We start from the raw sequence: 25288 nt of genomic DNA, 5'->3' as shown, positions 1-25288 counted from the left end.
TGCTGATGTATATCACATGCAACGTTTTTTTTGTGCGAATGACAGCACCAACTATACAACCAGTGGACGGAAAAGAGACAGGTGGAACCGATGGTTTGCTTCTGCTTGGAGCTGCTCAATATTCCAGTAGCGTCCTGCTGGGCGTCTGTCCAGCAAACACTGATCCCAGGTTGTGAAACAGAAGACACCGTCTGTCACCCTGCATGTCCAATTAGGATGGACTCCTTCACCAGGGCACATCAATGTTCCTCTTATTTACCTTCTGCAGCCCATTCTGTGACTCATAACCAGTGGTCACAATCATACGGGTTTATTAAGTCTGTGAAAAGTCACATAAATTTCTGACACCAGTGGGTTTCATTTATGTTTGGACTTCCTGGCCAGTGCTTCCAAGTTAGCGGCTCCTCCCCACACCGTTCCGAAAACATCCTTCTCAGTCCTGAGAGCGTCAGCTAGAGGGAGATCTCTGCCCGACAACACCACCTGCTTCACGGCCTGGCTCACCGCTGCAGGACCTTTGGTGTAGCGAGCCAGCCAAGTCTCCGCCTGGCTCAGCGGCGGCGCCTCTCCTTCCTCCAGGACTCCATCCGCCAGTTTGATCTGCAGCCCAAAATCAGGGTCTATTTTTAGGGCACCACCGAGCAGCTTAAGTGAATTCTGGCTTCCGACAATGTGGACCAGTCGTGCGGCGCCTCCCCATCCTGGGACAAGTCCCATGTGTTTGTGGACAAACTGGATCACACTGCCAGGTGCCATTAACCTGAAGGAGATAGAAGTAGAAACACAACCATGTGACTAGCAGCACCTATCAAATCAATAAGTCAAAGTTCATGTAGCACTCATTAATGTAGTGTTTTTCAACCTTTTTCTACCCACGCCACCATTGGTTCTTTGAAAAAAAAATCCCAAGGCATATCTCCAAAGTAATAAAGTCCTATAGAAAATCCCTATTCATTTGTGAAAAACTAGCTACTGACACTGGGTTGTTATTTTGCCAGGCTGTTTACCATACCATACCATATTTACTTATAAAGCCCTTAAAAGGTAATACACGTGGCAAAATATATCATGATTTTTTTTATTTATTTACTTACTTTAAATAACTGTTTCGATGTTATCACTTCTCTTTTGCATGTTTTTATAGTAGTTTTGAGTTTCCAGACTAATCCTTAGCATTCTTTGCCTGAACTTGCTTCATAAAAACAATTATTTCTCTCTTTACATTTTGGAGCGCATTTAGTTTTTCGGCAACTTTTAAAACACAGAGCAAACTTTGACAGTTCATGGGTATCAAAGTTTTGAAGTGAGACGTCACATTAGCTCTGTGGTGCAGACAGTCTTTGGCGTCGCGGGTCTGACAAGGATCCCTCCCTCCATGGTTCTGTGGTGAAAGTGTGTGGTCAAGTTAAAGGGGCATTAGGTTTAAAAACAGCTGGAAGTTGCGCATGTCAGCGGCTTCTTGTGGGAAGAGGAGCGCCGCGCACCACAGCAGCGCTGCTTCGACTGACGGACAAAGCGCCTCGACACACAGCAGCTCTACAGTATAGTGTATAGAAAGAATGTCAGTGAATCCATGTGATCGCCTCACGTCGGTTGCTCATCGACACATTCTAATTGTAATTTAATATCATATTGGCCACTTCTATCTCCGGACACACACAGCTGACAGTCTCTCGCGGCACACAAGTTGAAAAACACTGCTATAATGCACCTGAAATCACAGGCGGTGGTGAGTTCGGCTCCTCCTCCCAGAGCTCTTCCCTCAACAAGGGCAACTGAAATCAGCGGCAGCCTGCAGGGAGAGACGTGGTGGTTGACTTTTAGATCAACAACCTTAAGGTCAATTCCAGAGGCCTTCACACTGACCTGAGCAGCCGCATCAGAACGTTCTGCATGAACATACACATTTTCATCCCATCCTAGACCAAACCAAACGCTCATCACTCACTGACCTCAGGAAGTGTAAATCTGGTATCTCACCTGTGGGTTAGATATGGCTCTGACAGCGTTGAGGTCAGAACCGGAGCAGAAAGTTCCGGCGGCTCCCCGGACGATGAGGCCTTTACCTTCAGTCCAGCTCTCCAGCTGCGTCACCTTCTCCTCCAGCTCCACCATCATACCTCCTGCAGCCACAGACCACGGTGTTCTGATGTGCAGCTGCTTATGAAGGAGGCGTGGCTTTATTACCAGAGAAGGCATTCATGCGGGACGGGTTGTTGACCGTCAGCACAGCGATGCCTGACTCCTGCTGCAGGAGGTCGATGGAACCACCAGGAAAGGCCGACAGCTTCCCTCTGATCTCGTCCTGGTTGAAGCCATGACGGCTGGAGTAAACACAGCTCCTCCTCTGGCTCGAGTGCAGTCTGGTATATACCAGTGAAATAAGCTTTATTGTCAGTGAAGTTCCCACCAACTGGGAAAGTGCTTTGGTACATTGTGCAATAAGATAGAATAAGCAAAAAAAAAAGAATAAAAATAACAATAATAATAGAAGTAACTGATAAATAAATAGACCACAAACAACAAGGGCTGTTCACAAATTCTTTTCAACTATCATGACTCAGATTCTCAGTTACTTCACGAACCGGACTCCAATAAAAAGTGGTTTATTTTCTCATGAATATATTAGGCACAGGCACTAAGCCGTGCTTGGGAATCTTACCTGCTCCAGACTCCGCAGCTCTTCCGCAAGCACCGTTCAACCGCACACAGAACCATCCTGCTGAACCCAGTTCAGCAAAGCACCTGGATAACGATTTTAGTTGAAGAAAAACACATGAATACACTTCATAGTATCAATGCAATTTCAAGCGCGTAAAGTTACCAGCGCTCGATAAAACAAATCGGCAATATTAATACCCACACTTATGATACGTATATCGCAACAGTCCGGGCAATATTCATGGCTGACTGCAACACTTTTGGACAGAAAACACACTAACCTTGTAGGTCGGACTGTGTTACAGTAAAATAGTTCCGCCGAAAACAATGGCGCTTGAAAACGAGTCTGCGTGGACATCAATTTTTACTCTTACTTTACTTCAATCATTTGCAGAGGTGGAATTCAGTTTGGATCATTAATAGTCTTTATTCCTAAACCTTTTAGGACCCAAACGTAAGTCCGGATATTAAACGCACAAGCAACTGCAGTTCACTTGATCGACACCAGAGAGCGCCAACGATAACCTAGTGATACACTTGCGCTTAAGCAGACACACCACCTGTCAGGACCTCACGTTAATCCTCACTGGCATCGTAATATTGGTGATGGATTTGTTCATCGTTCTCTATAATAATTATCGGTTTGTTTTGGATCATCTTCTCAGGGCGACATACCATGAATAGGCACCATCATTGCAACAGTCAATAAACAGAACCATTCAAAGAGATGTATTACAAACACAAAACGGCATTTATATATTTTTGGTTTATTATTATTTAAACATCTTTACATTCAATAGATCCTCCTGGGCGAGTGCACTTTGGTGTGAACCACGAATTCACTGCTCTCATTTTGAATGGAAACAAACAACTCTCCGCCATAAATTGGTCATAACATTTCCCCATCCATGAGTTTAAACAAAGTTGAAATACACACAAAAAAAAAGAAATAAAAATACACAACATGAGCTATTTAAGTCGCTGTTCTTAAAATTCTGCGCAGTGTTTCAGTTTAATCCCTTGAAACACTCAAATAACATTTTATTGTGTATCACGCTTTTATTATGTATCAGTTATTGTGTATCACAATTTTAAACCAAACTGCTTTGCTTTCTTTGTAGCTCCCAAACATGCAGTGATCATATGCTGTATTATCTAAAGTTTGAAAACCCGGACAGCACACAGGTCAACTCGAAATACAATTCATAAAAAGATGGTAACAAATAAAATGACCACCAGTCTTGCAGTGTTCCTCAGCAACACCACACCGTGCTTGTAGCAGTTCCAATTTAGCGAGCTGGAGACTAAACAGGTGGTCATAATGTAAATGAATACAGTAAGAAATGACTCAGTGCTGTTTAAGGAGTATATAAGTGCTTTTAGAGAGTGAAACATTGCGACATCTCAATGAATTATCATTCGCTTTCCAATATCAAAAGAAAGCTCTGGTTTTGAAGCCTTCAGAAGATGTTTGCAAAACTATCAACTCAGATATTAATGCATTATGATGAGATTTTCATTTCACTAATGTTATGAACACAAGTTGAATGAAACTCCCTTTCCTTTTGATATCATCTTTAAATTAATATATTAAGACGTATATCACATTTCTAAGTAATACGTTATTATTGTGATATGATTATTTCAACATAAATGTGAGGGGGGTTTTTTTTCAAATTGATTGTATACATTTTAAAAATGTAAAAGGAGCTTTCCATAATTGGATCATGTTTTCTGGAGTCGGGAGTAACACATCAAATGTAAACAGGTTATTACTTTTTTCCTCAGCCCCAGTTGAAAACATGCACCCCATCTCTGTTCAAATATAAGAAAGACAGTCAGTCAGACATGAGGAGCGTAAAGAAATGAAGCCTTGTATGCAGAGTGGAAGAACCAATGATGTTGACTGAAATGTGGCTCACTTGTCGAGCAGATCGGTGAAAGTATTGAAGGTGGGTCACATTCCTCCATCTTTGGTGCTTGTGTTTTTCAACCAAAAAAAAAAAAATCACCCGTAAACAACATTCAGGTAAATAAGTGAAGCAGCAGGTAGCACCACAATATTGGTTGACGTGTTGCAGGGCACTGATCCTAACTGAAACATCATTTATGATATTGCTTCCAAATGGTTGCTAGTTTGTCTCATTATTAAAAATCAAAAGCAGCACAAAATGTTGCAAATTTAAATCAACTTTTTTTATTACATAATGTGACACTTTAATAAGAAACACAATGTCATCACATGTTAGGTCATCAAATATTGTGGTGCTGTTTCTCATTCAAAATGATTATTTTTTTGTTGGTTTTTTATTTGACTCCATAAGTCCGAGAAGAAAAAAGGGTAGGTGAGCGGAACCCACCGTGAAACCAGAGAGCAGTAGCCCGACCGGGCCTGGACTGAAACCAAGAAAGCAGACTCACATGTGAGAAAGAAAGCTGTCACACAGTGCAGAGTTCGTCGCAGTATTCAAGTGTCAAGGTCACATGGGTAACAAATGGTCGTCCCTTTCTTCCGTCTCCTCCCCAGAGGGCTCGGTAGCCACGCCGCTGTAGGCGTGAGGATCCGCCCGCTTCTCAGATCGGCAAACAAAGTCACACCCGTCCTGTGGAAGTCGAGTCATGTGTTTTACAACCCAGTTACTGGTGTCGACCCCGATAAGGGACTTACCGCGGCCAGATTGCCAACCTCGACCCAAAATGAGTAATTTGGCATCTGCTCCATCCCTTTAGCGCCCACGACCAGCCTCTGATACAGAAACCCTCCGACCAGGTAGACGGCCAGCAGGCAGACGCCGCTGAAAGTGGATCATGGGTGGTGTTGAGACAACATCACTGTGCTTGTGTCACAACAAACTTCTTACATGATGAGCACGATGGATCCGGCGCTCAGATGTGAATCTAACGGAGAACACACTGCACTAGAGTCCAGCTCGAAGAGGTAAAAGCAGTCCTGCTCTCGGTCTCTGTCCTCCAGAACCACCTTCAGTGGACCCTGGAGAGGAGGGGCATCGACATCAACACCACATTCTGAGGCAAACTTCAGTCCTTTCACATCTTATCGGCCCTCTTGACTCGCATGTTCTCAGTACATGAATTGCAAGTGTCCCAGACCCGATCAACGTGGCAAGGTTCATCACTATCTAAGAGCATGTCTTTACCACGTCGATGTTTCTCTTGCAGAAGATCATGATGATGGCCTTCCTGGACTCTTTGGAGCAGTGGTTATCATACTTGTCTCCATTTCTGTAGATCAACATCACCCAGTCAGCTGAAAGTGCAAAACAAGTGAAGGCAATACTTATTAGTTGTGATGTGGAAAGTGAAAAATAAAGATAAGGATTACAGCTGCACTAAATAATGCATGAATCTGGGGAACAATTGTTTGACTCATCAAGTGTCGCTTGTCTCTTTTCTTTCGCCAAAACTGAGCAAATTAATTGAACTGTTTTCGTCGACATTCTCAAAAAACAAGAACTGAATCTGACTCAGTGACTAACTGATTTTGAGACGCTCACTTCCTCCGATGGCCTGGGTGGAGTTGTACGAGCCAACCATAGTCTTCTCTCCTTTACTGTCCACCTGAATGGCCCCGGCTCCTGGAACGCCGCCGACGTCGCCACACACCTTCAGGGCGTACGTGTAATTCTGCCCTCCAACCGTTGTTTTGGCTGTAAAACTGAGAGCAAGGAACTTATTGAAATACAGCAAATGAAGTGCACACAGACGACACTTTAGCAGGGGTGTGCACCGCACAGGATGCAAGTTTTGACCTGAAGACGACAGGTCCTTTGTGTCCTTTAAAATGACATGTTTAGTGTCATGTTAAGTGGATAAGGGAAAGCAATGGAAGTCAAACTAGGTGGAAGTCAGAAGTGGGATCCAAATAACTTAAAGAATTACATGAAATGACTTCAGGTTTATAGACCAAAACTTCCAGACTGTAAGTCACTACTTTTTTCTCGCAGTCTGACCCTTGTGGCTTATACAACATGGCTCACATATGGATTTTTACTGACTGAAGAGCGTCACACTGCCAAAATGTTGAGCCTCGTCATATTAAACCAATGATATCACAAGTATTTTATTGTCCTTAAAGTGCTCAAAATGCATTGTTTTCACCCGCATGTCCGCACATCCGCCAACAGAGCCGATGACCAAAGACGAGAAGCAGCAGCTGAGACCAGCTGTGGTTTCGGGCGATAACAGCACATTTTGAGCACTTTAATGTAAATAAAACATGTGAGGAGTTCCTGATTCAAGTTCAGAACATTGTTTCATGAGTCAGTCTCGATGCTGGACCCTGTTTTCAAAACTAGTCTAGAAGTGATCCTCATGTATTTGAAAGCTCCACTGACCCTTCTCCAGTGCAGACAGCACCACTGCACCCGCAGCTTTTATGCCTGAACAAAATCTATTTCTGAACTTAGTGGGTGTGGCTAATACTCTGCTGCACTCTATAGTCCAGCAAGTAAGCTAATCGAATAAGCAACTTGAGTAATAGTTTTTGAACTAGCAGAAAATCGACATGAATACTACAGCTGAAGTACCTTTTTTTTTTTTAGAAGACAGAAGTTCAGTTCTTCAGGTTGAAACTTAATATTTCATTACATACAGTAACTAAACAATTTATGTTGTACCCATCTTCATAAAAATCCACCTTATTGTGCCATAAATAATAGGCGGAACTGAAACTTTGCAGTCATGCCAGTGTCTATGTCTCATATTTCTGCTGTTACCATGACGCTCGGTCTTAACCGACGACACCCTTTCAACATCACTGTAACAAAAACCGTATGATGTTGGGAAAGTGGAGTAAAAGATTGACTTACTTCCTATGAGCAAGCGGCTCCAACATGCTGAGGGCTTTTAGTTCTGGCTCAGACTTGGAAAAGAGTCTGCAGTTCTTTGTGCCATCACTTGCAAACACTGCAGTGCCACACAGGAGCAGCAAGATTTGCGTCCATACCAGGACACGCTCTGGTCTGTGTCGAATATACACCTGGGGAAAAAAAGGGATAGTTGAATAATTTTCTCCTGTAAATCAATATATTCATCCTATTCTGTAACAATTACAGCGCTGGAGTTAAACTAAATCAGATAATGTGACGTAGTCTTCAGATTATCAGGAGATGATTCCACATCCACGCATGGTTCCTCGCCAAAATGCTATAAAAGAAGTTGCACTTCTCTTTTATGATTGTGCGCGATTCCTGACTTCCTCATAGGAAACGTTTTTTTGCAAAGCATGATTCATTATATATGCTGAAAGATAGAACCTCTTTATTCCAGCCTCTCATTTGAAATATCAGTGTCTAGCAAAAGAGCTAAGGGCCCCATGACTCTCAGTGCAGAGCCTTCTGAATCTATGTGTTCTCTTATCGTAGGACAGAAAATAGATCAAAGGATTGTTGACGTACTGACAGGCAAGTATCTTCAGTTTCAAAGGTTGTTTTTTTATTCTCACCGGCGGCCATGATTTCAAGATATTGACCATAGGATCAAATTGTCTAAAAATGTTTTCCTCACATGGTAGAAATGAGCAAGAAGAAAAGAGATTTGGAATTGCTTGGTAACATCAGTCAAGAGTTCACTGTAGGGGTGGGATGTCTCATCCAACCAGGCAACAGAGCAATATTCTGTTGACATGTAAAACACTCACTTAACTCCAATTATTTTCGATTAAATGATTCAAGGGAAAGTTTGCATTTTCAATCCCCGACTTTCAAAGGACGTAGCTCAGATCCATCTTTTTCTGAGATATATTTATACAAATAAAGGTTGAACTTACTTATTTACACTGGTACATTTGTCAATGTTGGACTTCATCATTATCATATTCACTGATGTAGTGAAGAAAACGTGTAATGTACCAACGCTGAGCCATATTTATGATGATCTAGACCTCACAATAACCTTTATTAAGATCGCTAACCTCACAGTCATTAAACTCGGATCAACCAGTATTGCAGACTGAGCAACGACAAATATTTAAAATACATTTAAGTAAATAACAGACGGCGGAGGAGTCAACGTTTCGCTGCATGAGTTAACACGTTGTCCAGAACAAACAGGTCATGTAACGTAACATGTGAAACACACACAAAACATAGACGTCAGGAACAAAAGGCACAAAAGCATCGTGTTTATTGTGACACTCACCTGCATGACTTGTTGTAAGTACAGTTTTAGATACGTAGCTTCCTCGCGCTAACGTCGCTTCTGTGAACACTTTCTACAAAAAAATAATCGCTCAACACAGAGAAAGTAAATTTAAGAAACTACGCTAATCTTGTGGCATTTAGTGTGAACGTCCGTGATGCTGTCCGGGTCGCAAAAGGCGTTTTTACTCATGAAATACTCGGTGTCATCGCAGATGCTAACTGGCTACAGTTACAGAGTGCGGATGTGGGACGCAACACGACCCACGTGATGACAGGAGGCACGTGACCGATAAACGGAGGAAGTCAGGTAGGTTTGAGTGTCAGATGTCCCCAAAGGTAAACACCGAATAATGAGTATCAACATAGTAGATGAGAAAATGTACTGCATTGACAGTGCGGTCATATGAGTGTATATGGTAAACCAGAATCTGGATTGTTTTATTCATCTGGGGGAGTTAAAATATTTCATAATGCTTTATATACAGCATAATAATTCCACTTTATAAATATAAAATCACAAATACACAGCACAATGTTATATGAAACAACAACAAAGGGCAGGCTTTTCAACGCCAACAAAACCAGGAAAGCACAGCTGATGGCAGAAGATTTTTTTAAGTCTGACTTGGCCGGAAGACTTCATACAAGACATGTTCTTCATCTCAACCTTTGTTTAAAACCACAACAGGAAATGCAGGAAACCTCTTAGTCATGTGCCTGTGTTGTTCTCGCTCTCACGTAATTATCAATATTAATAAAGTAGTCTATATCGAAACAATTCCCATAGAGAGAGACACTTTTTTAGAGTTTGTTTCCTTTTCAAGTAGCATCATGATTTCTATGAATGTTTTTTATTGCCTCTCCATAACTGTCACTGGTAACTCCCTTGTTGACACCATGTTCCAGAATCAGAATCAGAATAGAATTTATTGCCATGATCAGTGGGGGTCTCACCAACTAGGAAAGTGCTTCGAAACAAAGTGATGTTAATAAAATAAAATAAAACCAAAGGCTGAACACAAATCTAAAACTAGTGGTATTTTCCGAGTGAATCAACTATACCATGATTTTCCGCAGGAGCATTATCTATCAATCTAATCTACAGTTGACTCCCTTTGTTGGTTTTGCATTAATGACATAAAGCGGTGATCTCACTGATACTGTTGTGATGCAGTTATTTGTCCGTAGTTCTACGGTACTGAATAGCCATTGATTTTCTCAATGGCTCCACTGTGTGGGCTCTGATTCTAATCTATGATCAACTCAGAATGAAACATTGCTGCACTGTGTTTGATGTACTGAATGACGCACAAAAACACCACATGATCTTTTAAGATATTCATGAGGGGTTGGGTTCATATTTATTTTGATGTACCTAATATTTCAGTAAGCAATTGTTGTATATGTTTAAACACACACCCTGCATTGCTATTTTTTTTCCCATAAGGTTAATGTCCGAAGCAAACGTAACATGAAACATAGATCTAAAATCTTTTAAATGGGTTTACTGTCTAAATGGGTTAAAATGCCATTCTGTAACTCCATTGATATTTTTCCAAGGCTATTATACACCCTTTAATAAGCAAATATTTAGAGCATCCCATCAGTCCCAAACCTAAAGAAATCGATTTTAAGATGTTGAATGGTCTGTATCCCCGTTTTGGGAGATAGTGAAAATATATTTTAGTGATCTCTCCGGAGCTACGGTTGGATATGCATGAGTAGCAACACACAGGTGTGAGACTGGAACCTGTTTTGCTGGAGGGCATTACTTAGTGTGGCTTAATAGTCAATAATATTCTCATCTTCAGTACATTTTTTTATTCACAGGTTAAAAAAGAGAGTGGTGAATCGTAGATTTAATGCATTTCATAATGACTTTCTTTTAGATTCCCCTAAAACCGGAACAGTAAACTAGCAATGAAATGAATCACTTTAATTAAAAAACTTAGTTTATTTTTTTCATTTGCTTTTTTAATTTATCTTTATTTATCCTTATTTCATATTTGTGTTTGAATGTCTGCTTGTCTTTGGCAACCTATCAGTAAAAAATAAAATAAAATAAACAAAACAAAGAGCTCACTTTCTTCTGGTCACTGTGTGTAGAACGTGAATCAACACCTAGCTAAAAGGGTGAAAAGCTTGTTCAGTGATGCGCTGTTTTTTTCACTGTAATTAAACTGTAAATAAAAGTTGTGCATATCAACAATGGATCATCAGACCAGGCCATGTTTTCCAAAAGACCTGCTGGATGAATATTGACCTTCCATTGAAATCTTCAGTGAAGTTTCATTTAATCAATAAAAGTCTTTTCTTATTCTTCCTTATTATTTAAGTCCATCTAAATGTATTTCATTTACTGCAAAGTACATCTCACCTTATCAAATTCCGCTGAAAAGTCTCCAGACAGTTGGGGCTCACAGCTATATCTCAAGAACCAGGAAAGGTGCAGCTACACTATGGCCACAGGAATGTCTCATCCCCATTACTTAAAGTGGCTCCCTAAAATAATAAAATAAAAATCACATGTATTATATAAACATAAGTGACAATATTTCTCTCCTCCATTTTTATAAATAGCTGACCTTTCAGTGATGAAAAGGACGACAGTTTGATACACATGTGAGAGCGTAGCAGGGTTTCACATTGATCATTCTATTTATTGATGGATATTTTCTTTTATAAAACACACTTGTCACCTTCATCTATCATCATAATTTAGATATAACTTTGTATGAAAGACAGAAGATTCGACATGCAACATCCAAAAATGCAGCATTCTTTGTCAGGAAACCCTTTATTTATTTTTGTTCAAAACCATAGCTCCATTTCGATGAATTATTACTATTATATCCTGACCTGAAGGCACTCCTAAGTAATAAGTGTGTCCAGAATGATGATGTCATCTGGTTTGCTGATTAAATTTGAGGGGTGGTTTATTTTCCCAGTTGCTCAAGAGGACAGAGAACGTTTGATAGGACTGTTCTTCCCCTCCCCCAACTCTCCTTTCTCTTATCACTTTACCTGGCTGAGTGTGAGTGTGAGACACACCCGGCTACTTCATGTCAGCCAATGGCAGCTCAGAGTCACAGACACCAAGGAGGTGTACTTCCTGTGTTTCCAGAAAGAAGAATGGGGCAGGACTCTTGATCGAGCCAAGTGGTTTCTCTAGATGAGTTTCATATGGTTTACTCACGCTGTGGACGGGAAGCAAACGGACAGCGGTAGTGGACACGTTGAGGAGTGATTTATTAGAGCTGTGGAGGAGCAGACAGGACAGGAGAGAGTAGGAGGAGGAGGAATAGAAGGAGGAGGAGGAGAGATAAGTGTCAATCTGTTGAGACTTGTTTGGGAATTTGAGGAAGGAGGAGACGTGTGGAGAGACTTAGTCAGGGCTGAAGGCGTAAACATTGTATTTTAACTTGGACTTAAGAGAAAAAAAACAGTGGACAAGTTTTCTTGGCAGCCATTATGATCGTGGTGTCAGCCGGACAATGCAAAAGCTACTTTCTGGTGTGTTGTGCAATCTCATGTTTCTGAGCTGAGCTGGCCCGGGGGAGACCAGCTCTCCCACAACTTAACATTCAGGTGAGTGCCTCTTATTTCCTTTATATTAACCTACATGAGAGTGAAAATGTTGGCGGCCTCTGGTTTGATCCAACCTGGTTTGAGTTGTGACTCACATGTTAAATATCGTGCCTATGTGTAACAGGCCTTCCCTCCCTGAAAGGTCTCTTCTTGGTATGTAGTTCTTTGCAGGTCTGTGCTGCATACTTACAAAACTGGAGGAGGGTGTCACCTTTGCTTTTGGCCTGCTGCTCCACTGTGTACTGTAAATCAGATTAAACTATAACACAGCTTTACGTCAAACCAGTGGAAATGACTAAACCGAAGTCTCAATGGTGAATACAGATTTAGCGGCATCAAATATTGTCGTTCTAAAGGCTTGTTTAAGGACATTAATCCATCGCTCTGGTCAAAGGTCGGGAGTGTTGATTACTCTGCTAAATTCCATTGACATAGATATGTGTTCTAAGCTTTACGTAATTACACTAGTTCAGCACGATTTTGCAAAGTGGGACTTCATAACGCTGTTTAATATGCCAGTTTTATGGGTTTAGACGGTGTTCCCTCTCACAATGTAAAAAGTGTATTCATGCTCTCTGAATTTAGTTTTACATTTAGATCATTTGTCCAGGGTCAGAAATGTTGACCGTTGACCTCAATCAATGAACCTGGGGGCCCTCGAATATAAAAAAAAAAAAAAAGAGTTTCTCTGTCAACTACAGTTGTTATTATTATTATTAGAAATGCTATATGATAATGGCAGTTAATTTGTGCTTTTTTTGTCAGGTCTAAAATTTACATTCACTCGTTGCTCTCAGAACTAGTTGTTTGTGTTTGTTAACCTACTTTCAATTGCGGGATTCCTACACTCATTGTCATGCATCACGTCAGCTCACTTACTAAATGCATTTCAGGTGGACAATTGTATGTGTTGTAAACAAAATTCTACTCCTGTTTTGCTCTAAATATTTAACCTCAATGCAGCACTGTTTGTCACTATACCTTTACCAATACAAGCAACATCCGACTTACGACCTGCTCAACTTACTTACGTCCACCCATATTTACGACCACGGCCAGTAGATGCGTTTTTTTTTTTTTTTTTATTCAATGTGTAGCACCGCAGCACTTTGCAGCTCGGCATCACGTACAACAGTTACGGCAGCACAGTATCCCAGCAGCTACCACTACAGTAGTAACTGTAACCCTTGCGTCGGCTATTTTGAGTGGCTTGGCTTGATCCCAGTCGTAAGTCGGATGCTACTTGTAATGTGAAAATTAACTGAAGAACAGAATAAGAGCCTTTTATTAAGTAGTTGCTGCTCATGCCTATTTTGCCATCCATTTTCCCCGATCCTTAAGAATGAATTCATCACTTCTGAAAAGTGCATTAATGATCTAATAAAAGTTAATTGACTGGCAAGTGTTTACGTGTTAAAAATGCACGTTTTATTAAAGTCCTTTTTTCTCCCAGACTGTGATCTCTTTCACTGACCTTTCTGAAAGTAAATGTCACTCAACACTGTGATGTTTTTTCTCTCCTTTAGGTGCTACAAATAATGGTACGATGGGAACCAAAAGACCCAGCGGCTCCATTTTTGACAGTCTATCTGGCATGATTATGTCAGATCGTAAACATCAGCCGACGGGAAAAACCTCCAGGGATCCAAGTCCTCGGTTAGGAATGACTGAGCGAGATCGCCGTCGAGAAGAAGAGTGGCAAAGGGATCAAGAAATGGACAAACGTAGAGATAAAGCCAGATACAAAGACTCATTGGATCCACGGGACAGAGCCTATGAAAGAGATGGAGCACCTGTACCCAGAATGAGAGAGGAAGACCCGGCAAGATTTCGTGAGGGAGAACGAAGCAGGAACGGGCGGCCGTGGTCAAACGTTGCAGTGGAACCTAACAGAGAACATGAGTTTAAAAAGTGTGATACTTTTCCGAGAATGAGAAAAAGCACCCCAGAGCGCAGGAGAGAAGCTAGAAATGAAGAAAGAAGGTATAAGACAGAGAGAAGATCGGAAATGGGTGACCAGGGGAGGGACTTCGGTCGGCCTAGAGAGACATATAGCGATAGACAAACAGATGAGCGACGAAGTCGAGCCAAAGAAGACGACAGAAACTTTGCTGGTCGCAATGACATGAGGAGAGACAAGGATTTCCAAGACAGAAGCGGACGCGATGCTCCCAGAAAGGGGGAGAAGCCAAGACCTGACTACGAAGGCAAAGTGGTGAAGAGGCCGTCACCTCAGAGACGAGATGACATGGATAGAAGGGATCGGGAAAGAAGGCACAGAGATACAAGGAGTGATGGCGACAGTGATGAGAGGAGGGAGCGAGTAAGAGATAAAGAACGGATTTACCAGCACAGCAGAAGTGAAGGGGACAGTGACTATAAAACATCGCGAAAGCCTGATTATGAGAGGCCAAGATATAGAGAAGAAGACGGGCTGGGGAGGGAAGACAGACGGAGGGATGGAGACAAGAGGAGTGAAAGAAGCAGGGAGGAGGACAGGAGAAGGGAAAGACAGGAATATGGACGAACTGAGCGCGTTCGAAGGGATGAGAGAGGGGACAGAAGAGAGGCTGACACATACAAAGTCCAGAGGCAAGACAGGGAAGCGCAAGCTCGAGACTCTGATCCAAGATGGGGAAATCAGTCCGGGAGAGTTCAGGAACAAGGTCCGAGGGTCCCACCGAGGGCTCAGAGCAGCAGTGAGTGGAGCAGTGACATGGATAGTGACATCAGGTTCAGACAGGGGAGGGACAGTTATGATGAAAGTCCAGAGAGAGCCGTAGAAAGAGGCCAAGAGCAGCAACGGAGGAGAGAGATACCAGCAGGAGAGAGGCGAGATGCACCGGGCAATGTGAATGAGCAGCGGAGGATGTGGTTAGAACCTAAGAGGGACAAAATGGAGAAAGAAGATTCGCGATTTAGAGACAGAGAAAGGCAGGAAGAGAGCATGCTAGAGGGGGGTAATCAACAGCAAGTCAACAAAGAACCAGATGAGAGTGATAAAGCTAGAGACACAGGTAGGGAAAGGAGGGCGAGAGGAAGCCAGACACAGGGTGTCAGTGTTGATGGGGAGGATGTGGAGGAGTTCTGCAGAGAGTTGGACAGCAGAGAGCATCATTCGGGCAGTGATGCAGGGATGGAGGGAAGTCAAGAGCAGATTGATAACTCAAAAGAAAGTGACAGAGAAGAGGGTGGAAGTGATTACTGGCCACGGTCTGAGAGTGAAGATGGAAGTGACTCTGACTGGAGGCAAGAGCGAGACAGAACGGTTTCGGGAGAGGACGGCTTCGTGACCATGTCCAGTGGAGGAGATGGAGAAGATGAAAAGGAGGAGGAGGAGGAGTTTGTCGACTGCCGAGACTCCTGGAACAGTAGAGATGATTCCCCTTCTTCTGCTGGTGACCAGAGAGCTGCCCAGATGGACGAGGGTGTAGAGAGGGACAGTCGCGAGAATAAGCAGAAATATATCTTCTGTGTTATCGGCCAAACACTGCCACGATCAAAATCTGGTCAGACCGATTTGGAAAATCCAGGAACAGATACTGACTACAACATGTCTTCAGAGCCTTCTGAGGACACAAGTGACAGACAAAAGCAAGACGCAAACCCCCATGCTGAAATTGGTTCCATGAAAAGAGACTCACAGACAGAGAGACTCCTGATAGAGTGGAGGGAGAAGAACATGGAGGCCCTTCCACCGAACCCTTACTCTGACTCTGAGCTGAACTTTGAGCAAATACTTCCTGCCTTAGAAGGGATTGATATTGAGGCCATGAGTCCAGAAGAAAAAGAGGCCATCAGGATCAGAATGAGTGGTGCGTGGAGCTTGTCTGAAGAGCCCAAACGTCATTCCCAAGCCCCTCACCTTAAGTGGGCCAAAGATGTGATAAAGGAGATTCTTGGGAAGTCTGAGGAGAAGACAGAGGATCCCAACGCAGACTCAGAAGCGAGCAATCGATCTGAGCAAGGCATGACCTCAGAGTCTAGTGCGGACAAGGCGGAATTAGGGCCAGAGGACAGCCACTCTTTATCTGATGATCTGCAAGAAGAGCTGGAGGACGAGGAATTGCTGGAGTTGGAGGGATTGAGAGGTATGGGTCAGAGCCTAGAAGACATGCATGGTAGCCAAGTCCAGGCCATGCATGGTGAGCGGTTCGGAGATGTGCGCGCAGACACACCCGGGTATTCTAATGATGACACACTCCCAGACAGAGGAACACCAGAGGTTCAGGTTCCTGCAACAACTGAACCTTCTAGCCATCAGGATTTGGTGAAAGTGGATATAGAGGTGACAGATAGCGATGAGGTCAAATCCTTTGACGAGAAAGAGAACGGCAGGCAGAAAGAGGTGGAAATGTATTTATCCGTGAGCAGCACATTGTATAAGCCTAATAGCTGCCCCATTCTTAATTACGAGTCAGAGTTCTCAGGTGACGAGTCGAGAGTCGAAGAAGAGCAGGAGGAATCAGAGGAGGAGCCGGTGGTGGAGAGTGACCTTGGTTTAGAAGATGGCACTGAGCTTGATGGTGGAGAGAACACAGAGCAGGAGGGGGAGGCTATGACAAGGAGCCACTTCAGTTTCCGTGATCTAGGTCCTGAAGCTCGGTTCAGACGGAGGGGGATCCGTAAAACCGAACGAAGGAGTGAATCACTTGTTGAGGATGAAGATGGTGTGGGAAGGGACCGCAGAACCAGAATATTCCTTCCAACAGGTAAAGAATGTGGACGCACCACACACAAAACCCCCACACTTGAGTCGTCTTTCAGTGAGGTCACTTCTGCTTCCTGGTCACCATTTATTCATTACACATTACAGTCTGAGTGTTGTAAACATCTTATCATGTCAAAAAAAAAAAATCTGACATGGTGACTTGAAGACACACATGAAAAGTCCAAAGGTCTAGATGTTGTAGGAGAATGAAAATGAACACACAAAACTAATTATTTTTCTAATAAGGGATGAGACTGAAAGTAAGAAGTAGGCTGTCACGGATGCGTCAAAAAAGGAACCGGAAGAGAGATGCAGTGGAAAGTCCAGAGACATAGTCAAGAAAAGGAGGGCGAGCGCAAGGTGTCAAGGTTGATCATGGTGCAGAATTCACCCCCCATTATGGTTCAAAGTCTTAAAGTGTTTTTTTAATAAATCAAATTGATTGCATCATATGGATAAGGATCGCGTGCTTTAGACATGTTTATAAGCCATTTACTCTTCAAATGGAACTTCCCCGCTGTGTAGTTGAGTCATCCCTGTGGATCAAAACAATGCTAGTCGAATCAAAAATAGTTTATCCCCACAGAGCAACTATAATTCCATGCATTGGTTCAGTTTTCACAGAAGACTCTGGTGTTGTCTGTATTTGATCAGTGGATGTCCACGTTTATGGATATGTTTTCTCAGTAAATAATACATATATTTCAGCGCACAAGGTCATGTTGTGTTTCGAAACTGCTGCTGAAGGATTTATCTTTATAGTTCTGCTGGCATGTTGGGGCTTCTGCTAATCTTACCGATTGGTGAGAGTCCGTTTCTAGCTTTATTGAAAAAACAACAACTTTATTTTATGTCTGTGTGTATGTTAAAACAGAGGGTCATGGTTTAGAAAAAAAAACAAAAACCATGTTGTAACTCATTTATGGTTTTATGGTAAAGCAGCAGAGCATTGTAACTGAGGAGGGACTGTTTTGAAAGAACAGACTTCCCAACATAAATTAGGTGACCAAATTACTGGCATTAGGTTCTTGCCTCTTTATTTTTTGTCTTATATTTCGCCTGTTGGTTGCGACAACATGTCTTCAGAAACTTAAAAAGAAAGTACTTGTTTTGGCGAGCAGCGTTCTTGATTGAAGGAACGACAACAGCTGCCAGCTAATATGCGTCAGAATGCTGAGTAACCTGCTGTGGGAGGAGAATAGTCAATGGGAGGATGGGAAAACCCAGACTTAAGAAGTGTGTCTGCTCAGTCTGCGAGTCAGAATACTAGAGAAGCTGCTTAGAAGAAAAGACTATATTTTTATTTTTATTTAATATTTATTTATTTATTAACCAAGACAATAGAATCAACTCATAGGGATTTTAGTTTGTAAGAAATGTTGTTTTTCAACGCAAACACAAAGGAATACTTTCTGATTCCAGATGATGTTGAGCCGAGCAAAAGTTGGGGAGAAGTGGAACTGAGGTGAGTAAATCATGCTTTTATTGATGTGCTGTGGTGTCATGATAGTTGATGAGTTGAACTACATTTATCCAAAGCTCACTATTTGTGCTTACCTTCATGTTTCATCATTAAAACAATAACACTGCAAGGTGTCCAATAAGCATTTATTGCAAATGAAAATGAAAGTTTAAACTCCAATAAACACGACAAATTTTTTTTTAACACAACAGTAGTATTATGGAGTTGCTGCATGGTTAGTTTCCGACTTTATTTGTTTTATTTTTAAATAACTGCAACATGGTTGACGAGTGGAATGATCAATGTCTTATCAATTACTTTTTTAATACATTTATTATTGACACTTTGCATAGAAAATGATTCCTCTGCCTTGTTGAATTCTTTCTTCTTTTGATATTGTAAATTGCTATCCATGCGGCAAACATCCGAAAACTTTAAAAGTCTTTACTTCAACTTAATGAAAAATAATGGATCAAATGACAAAATGTTCCCTGAATATAAAATAAATGATGATGTGTGGAGGTCAGGTCCGGTTGGTGAAATATGATCATTGGAAAAATGTGTACTTAAATGTGAACGTGAATTGATGTATGTTGTTTTGTTTGTTTTGCAGGAATGTTTTGGACACCATCGGACGCAAAAAGAGAAACTCAAGGTTTTTCAGTGAGTCCCTTTTGCTGTATGCCAATATCTCATTTTCTGAATGCTGTGTTTAAAGACATGCTACCACCTGTTTTCGTCTCAGTCACGTGATTCATGGAAACACTTGAGGGCTTATCAATAATTCCTCCGTATTCAGTTTGAATCACTGATTTCAAAGAACTGATGCCATCAGTTCAAACTTCAGTGGCAGTGACGCTCTTGAGTAATTGCTAAAATGGAAAGCCTGTGACAGGTTCGTGTGGGTGTATGTGCGTGCTCCAGACAGGTTCCTGCAGGCTCTCATATCTTCCGGGGTAGGGGAAAACAGCTGCTGCTGCCACCATGTTGCACAAGTTCTTTCAAAGGAATGTCGGACTCAAGCACTTCTATCTATCTATCTATCTATCTATCTATCTATCTATCTATCTATCTATCTATCTATCTATCTATCTATCTATCTATCTATCTATCTATCTATCTATCTATCTATCTATCTATCTATCTATCTATCTATCTATCTATCTATCCATCCATCCATCCATCCATCCATCAATTGGAAGAGAACTGACAAAGCTATATCAGAATTGTAATGTTCTCTCCTCTGTGAATCCCTTTATCTTGTTTTAACTCATCTCCCTTCCATTTCAGACGCAGCCCAGCTCTACCAGCAGTACAGCGAAGCGGTCCAAAACTCTGAAATTCTACGGCAATCTCGATCTGACGTCGTCTCCATCAGCGAAGAAACAAGCCGTTCCCCTGCTCCGTCACCCCCTCCGGCCAACAGACCTCTCCCTCCTGTGCCGACCGCCCCACACCCCCAGTGGCTCCCCCATCATGGCTCTATCAGCAGCGTTAGAAGTTTGCCTTTGCCTGAACCACCAAGAGGTGAACGCAGACCTTCATCCCCCCGACTGTCCATCGTCTCCATCACGCAGTCGGCGACACTATGGAGAGACCTGCCAGGGGTCCGGAACAGCACGGAGCTGGAGGAGATCTCTGAAGATCAGAGACGCCTGCAAGAGGTAAAAGATTGTCTCAGCTCTTGCATCAATGTCATGAGGAAGTACTGTAAGTGATGAAATCTCCCATCTCCAAGGAGGTCGTATCAATGTCACTATTAAAGTCTGTAAGAAAACATCGCCCCAGAAAATATAACAATGGAATTTTGGGCAGTCAACAGGCAAATGCTTTATTAAATAACTTTCTGTATGAATCAGCTTGTGCCATTATCTTCTTAAATTTCACATTTCTGAGAAAGACAAATGGATTTCCCCAGATCACTTCTCTGGAAGCAGGAAATGCTATTGCACAATCAACATTTCCCCGTGCAGTGAAAATGTGCCTGAGGTGGACTTGGATGCTTCTCACTACACGAGGAAACCAGCTTCAGTTACATAGAGTTTGCTCGAATTACACTCAGTAAAATGCAGTACAGTGGCTTCCTGGCACCTGGAGTACCCACTGCCTTGCCGTCTGAGGGCACATCAGGTGTTTGCCAAGCCTGAAATGTGCAAGCAAAAAGTCCCTGGCAGAGGAAGTGTGTCACAGAACAACTGAGCTGTGGAGTCTTGGGGAGACCACAAGAAAAGGGTGGCGTCTTATGGGGATAAAACGTGATCTGGGTGACCACAGTTCTGAGTGAAACTGTTTCCTCTCGCACATTACAGAAGACACAGTTGGTTTACAAAGAAAAGCATCATTTTATAGCACAACACACACACACAAGTTTGTGTTTTTCACTCCTCATTCTTTTATATTTGAGATCTGTGATTATTATTTTGTATGTGCTACAACTCTGATGTTTTTTGAACTTCCGAATGTGATCTGTTATTTTGGTCACTTTTACACAGCGTTCCAAACACTAACCCTCTGCATACCTCACCCGCTGTCTTCCCCAGGTGAGGTTCGAGGTGGTGACCTCTGAAGCGTCCTACTGCCGCAGTCTGGACATCGTTGTGGAGCACTTTGTCAAGTCCAAACAGCTGGCGGCGCTGTTGAGCACACAAGATAAGAACTGGTTGTTTTCCAGAATGGCTGACGTCCGAGCTATCAGTCACAGGTGAGGGTTGTTTTTGCCGCCTCAGAAGTTCATCTTTGTCTTTCATAGTTTTGTGATTAAATCTAATGACACAACATACGAACCCCAACTTTATGACTCATTATTACTGAAACATTTTCATTCTGCAAAACAAACCTGACTTTAGTGGTTTAGTAAATGAAGTCGGTGTTGAGCAAAGGTAGCTGGTCGTTCATCTATTGCAAGTGAGGAAGCCTTTGGCAGCCATTAATCCCGTCACACATTTCCTGTTACTGCTGTGTAAGTTAATGCTTGTCCATTGCTGAACTGTTTTCCTGTGGTTGCAGTTTCCTATCGAAGCTGGAGGAGCGCCTCGAGTCCGACATCATGCATTTCAGCGTGTGTGACATCATCGCTCGGCACTGCAAACGCTTCAAAATGGTCTACGTGCCGTACCTTACCAACCAGTCGTACCAGGACGCCACCTACCAGAGACTCATGTGCGTCACACTCACTGTTACACCTCAGAAACGTTCATCATTGTTTATTCTGTTTTGGAACCATTTCTGTTTGAAGAGCGTCAGTTCAATACGTGCACGTTTAAAGTTCAACACCCGAATGAATCATCTAATACAGGATTGCGAAACTCGACGGCTCTGGGCTAGATTTGACAATATAATTACATTTGGTGTGACTATTATTTATGATGTAACGTAATATATCTGTCACCAGATATCACCAGAGCCAAAAAAAAACCACTGTCACCACTGCTATACGAAATGATTTAGATCCAGGCTGCTTCCAGATTACACATTTTGGAACATTTATTTTGGAGTTTAATGCCTGTTAACTGAAATATGATGATGGATTCTCTCACATTAATATTGCATTTTTTTATCAATCACAGGAATGAAAACCCAGGCTTCAAGAGGATTGTGGAGAAACTGGAGAGGAGTCCTGTCTGCCAGAGACTTCCATTACGTTCTTTTCTGGTTCTTCCGTTCCAGAGAATCACGAGAATCAAGCTGCTGGTCCAGGTGTGTAGATAACAGTGCAACAGTGACTGTTGTAGACTTCATTGACAGGGTACATGGATGTACACTGTTTAACAATATGAGAGATGAAGAGCGACCTTGTTTTGTTTTTGCCATTTTTTGGCTCAACTGTTGCATATCTGTTTGCAGAATATTGTGAAAAGAACAACTCCCGGCACGCCAGAAGCCATGCAGGCCATTATCGCTTTGAAGCAGCTTGAGAAGGTAAGATTCTTCACATTGTGCTGATGCTATTTAATATTTCCAGACATGTCATCATGCTGTTTGTCCTCAGCTGATTCAGGAGAGCAACGACAGCATCTCCCAAATGAAAAGCATCGAGTCGCTGGTGAATCTCAGTGCCAAAGTGGACTTTGAGTGCAGGGTGAGCATTTCTTTCACTGGCAATGTTAAAGTGAAACGTGTTTTGCTAGAGATACTTGATACAGTTGATCTGTTTCTATCAATACAGGATCGCTGCATGTGTGATAAGTCTGTTTTCCCTCTGTCTTTGTAGACCCTTCCGCTCATAAACCCGAACCGACGATTGGTCCGTGAGGGTCCGGTCACAGAGCTGATGGACTTCTCTCTAAAGGAAACTGAGAGAATTGTTTACTTGCACCTTTTCAATGACTACCTGCTTCTGTCACTACAAAAAGAGTGAGTGATTGATGAAACACTGAACCCATCACTATCATTGAATGGTCAGTTGTTCAGACTGACATGAACGTCGACTGATGTGCGGAGGTTTCAGTAGCTCTTCTCTCTGTCGAATCACAGAGGCGGGAGGTTCACCGTGATCGACCACGCTCCGGTGTCAGAGCTGCGCGTGGAGAACTGCCGTGTCAAGCTTCACTCTCTCCAGAAGAACCTCTTCAGACTCTACATGTCATCCAAAAGTCTGCTGCTGAGGACAGACACACAGTAAGATGACAAACAATTTTCTGTCCTTTGTTGAGCTCTTCCATCGCTGCTGAAGGGAAGGTGTGTTCACCTAGTTGCAGTACTGGTTCAACAATGGTTATTAGCCCAATCGTCACTTGGTCTGTTTTCAAATGAGTAATTCGTATGGAAATTTTTCACATGAGGGCAGAAACACGTGGGCTCATTGACTCATTCACACTTTGCTTTACTTCCCTATATATCAAATAGCTGAATTCATACTAGTTAATGTCATATTTAAAGTCTATCGCGTGAGTAATTTTGACTAATGTGGTCTAATCTGGCTTTAAAGTAAAGTAAGTTTGGGTTCAAAAAGTATTATGATTCATGAAATAAATTCCATGAGACTATTTTCTTATTTTCAAAATATTTGGAAATTCTATGCACTAGTCATCGACCTGCAACAAGTGGGAGACGACACTATGCTGTGGTAAACTCGGTGATTTGTCCTGAGCAATGGTCCACGTAGTCTAAATATTTTCATGTTTCCTGTCCAAATGTAAACTTCAGTCACTGAATCATGCTCATCCCGACCTTCCTCAGACAACTAACAAACCCCTAAACTACAGCGCTGGATTTGAATTTTTTTTAAATATATACTGTATATATACATTAGTCAAAAAAATAAATAAATTAAAAAAAAAAAAAAAAAAATATATATATATATATATATATATATATATATATATATATATATATATATATATATATATATATATATTTGAAGCATTTTGTGTTAAAAGCCAAGTACACATGAACAAACTCCTGAGTTAATAACTAAGATTGTAGAATTCAGAAGTGTCGCTGAATACACATCTATTTCTCTCCAGGAGCGATAAGCTACGGTGGATATCTGCACTATCCAGACCTCACCCTGAAGTGGATTTCTCATGTGCACAAGGTACAACATTTGAAATAAGCGTGCCATTTTCAGCTCAAGTTATTTGCATGATGCGCCGTGCTAAGTCATTGTCTGCGCTCTGTCCTCCAGATTTCACACAGATGCAGTGTATCAGAGCCTTTGTTGCTCAGCAGCCTGATGAGCTGAGTTTAGAAAAAGCTGACATCATCCTGGCGCACCAACAGAGCAGTGACCGTAAGTGCAACGTGCTATTTACATATTTGGGGGAGAAGTGTGCAATATTTTAATAGACTTGTGCCTCAAACACAATTTATGCAGACCACTCCAAATTCAAACTCTACTCTTTGCTACCCACAAAGTTTAATATCTGTCTCATCACTAGTGTTTAGACTCTCTGTAGACATCTGTAACACATTGTGGTTTGTCTGGTTGTGCTGCCAATGACTGCACTTTCTGTCGTGTTTGTGATGCGCACAAATCTTAAGTGTTCATGTTTTCTTTTTGGATTTATTTAATGTTGTGAGTACATTTTTCCCACAGAGGTGTTTATGGTGGGAGAAGTGCACTCACCTTTTTCATGAATTCATTATTATGAATAAATATTATTGTTATTGTTATTTGGTGATAACAAAAACCTGTGTGTTGTCTCCAGACTGGGTCGAAGGGACCAGGTTGTCGGACCGACACCGTGGCTGGGTACCTGAAGCACACTTAGAGACCATCACAAACGCCAGGGTACTGAAGCGCAACCTGGCAGACGCCCTCAAACTGACCACAGCCACGGCGGAAGCATAGAAGTGGATGAGCAGAAAACACGCTCCAGGCACACGAGCCAGCTGTTCAAAATATTCAGACACACTTCCATGCTGACATGACCTCTTCATTGGACACGACAGTTAGCGTCCAGTCTCAACTTTGGAAAACTTCAGTGCAATGCTAGTATTTCTGAGAGCTGCCTACACACATAGAATCACATGACTTTTTTTTTTTTTTTTTTTTAAACACTGTATGTATATTATGTAAGTGGAATGATTACTGTTTTGATTTTGGTTGTTTTGTTTTGTTTTTTTGCAACAATGACTGTATTTCACTGTAGCTGTGTATATTGAACAGAATGTTAAAGATGAGCTTATGACACGAATTGTTGCATAGTAAGTTGTACTTGTACAGAAGAAAAATAATGTGCTACGATTTCAATAAATTCTTCA

The 25288-nt window shown here is 42.0% G+C and overlaps 3 protein-coding genes across 5 annotated transcripts; 1 reads left to right on the top strand and 2 right to left on the bottom strand.

Moving 5' to 3' along the window:
- Positions 1-24: 24 nt before the first annotated feature.
- Positions 25-2990, bottom strand: echdc1 (enoyl CoA hydratase domain containing 1). Of its 2 annotated transcripts, none has more exons than XM_053881151.1 (7): positions 2943-2990; positions 2663-2745; positions 2188-2363; positions 1981-2123; positions 1867-1919; positions 1712-1792; positions 25-760 (listed from the first exon to the last, which is right to left on the bottom strand). In XM_053881151.1, the coding sequence occupies exons 2-7, from the start codon at positions 2716-2718 to the stop codon at positions 358-360; spliced, it is 912 nt and encodes a 303-aa protein (XP_053737126.1). In that variant the 5' UTR covers positions 2719-2745; positions 2943-2990; the 3' UTR covers positions 25-357. The 2 variants fall into 2 exon arrangements, with proteins under 2 accessions (XP_053737126.1, XP_053737125.1); XM_053881150.1 differs by having other exon boundaries at positions 27-760; positions 2864-2979.
- A 1852-nt stretch (positions 2991-4842) lies between these two features.
- m6pr (mannose-6-phosphate receptor (cation dependent)) lies at positions 4843-9089 on the bottom strand. Its single transcript, XM_053881057.1, has 7 exons — positions 8821-9089; positions 7491-7660; positions 6177-6337; positions 5820-5929; positions 5523-5653; positions 5330-5456; positions 4843-5264 (listed from the first exon to the last, which is right to left on the bottom strand). Exons 1-7 carry the CDS (start codon positions 8824-8826, stop codon positions 5142-5144), a joined length of 828 nt encoding a protein of 275 aa, XP_053737032.1. The 5' UTR covers positions 8827-9089; the 3' UTR covers positions 4843-5141.
- A 2765-nt stretch (positions 9090-11854) lies between these two features.
- On the top strand, positions 11855-25288 carry arhgef5 (Rho guanine nucleotide exchange factor (GEF) 5). 2 transcript variants are annotated; one of them, XM_053881724.1, is made up of 15 exons: positions 11855-12410; positions 13937-16501; positions 18544-18586; positions 19197-19246; positions 19874-20247; positions 21124-21284; positions 21590-21742; positions 22150-22279; positions 22427-22501; positions 22572-22661; positions 22794-22936; positions 23057-23200; positions 24049-24119; positions 24210-24314; positions 24733-25288. In XM_053881724.1, the coding sequence occupies exons 2-15, from the start codon at positions 13957-13959 to the stop codon at positions 24873-24875; spliced, it is 4227 nt and encodes a 1408-aa protein (XP_053737699.1). In that variant the 5' UTR covers positions 11855-12410; positions 13937-13956; the 3' UTR covers positions 24876-25288. The 2 variants fall into 2 exon arrangements, with proteins under 2 accessions (XP_053737699.1, XP_053737698.1); XM_053881723.1 differs by having other exon boundaries at positions 13937-17122.

Source organism: Synchiropus splendidus, chromosome 12 (assembly GCF_027744825.2).
Source record: "Synchiropus splendidus isolate RoL2022-P1 chromosome 12, RoL_Sspl_1.0, whole genome shotgun sequence".
Classification (NCBI taxonomy): domain Eukaryota; kingdom Metazoa; phylum Chordata; class Actinopteri; order Syngnathiformes; family Callionymidae; genus Synchiropus; species Synchiropus splendidus.
The sequence above is the reverse complement of the archived record's forward strand: the minus strand, read 5'-3'. Positions and strand labels throughout refer to the sequence as shown.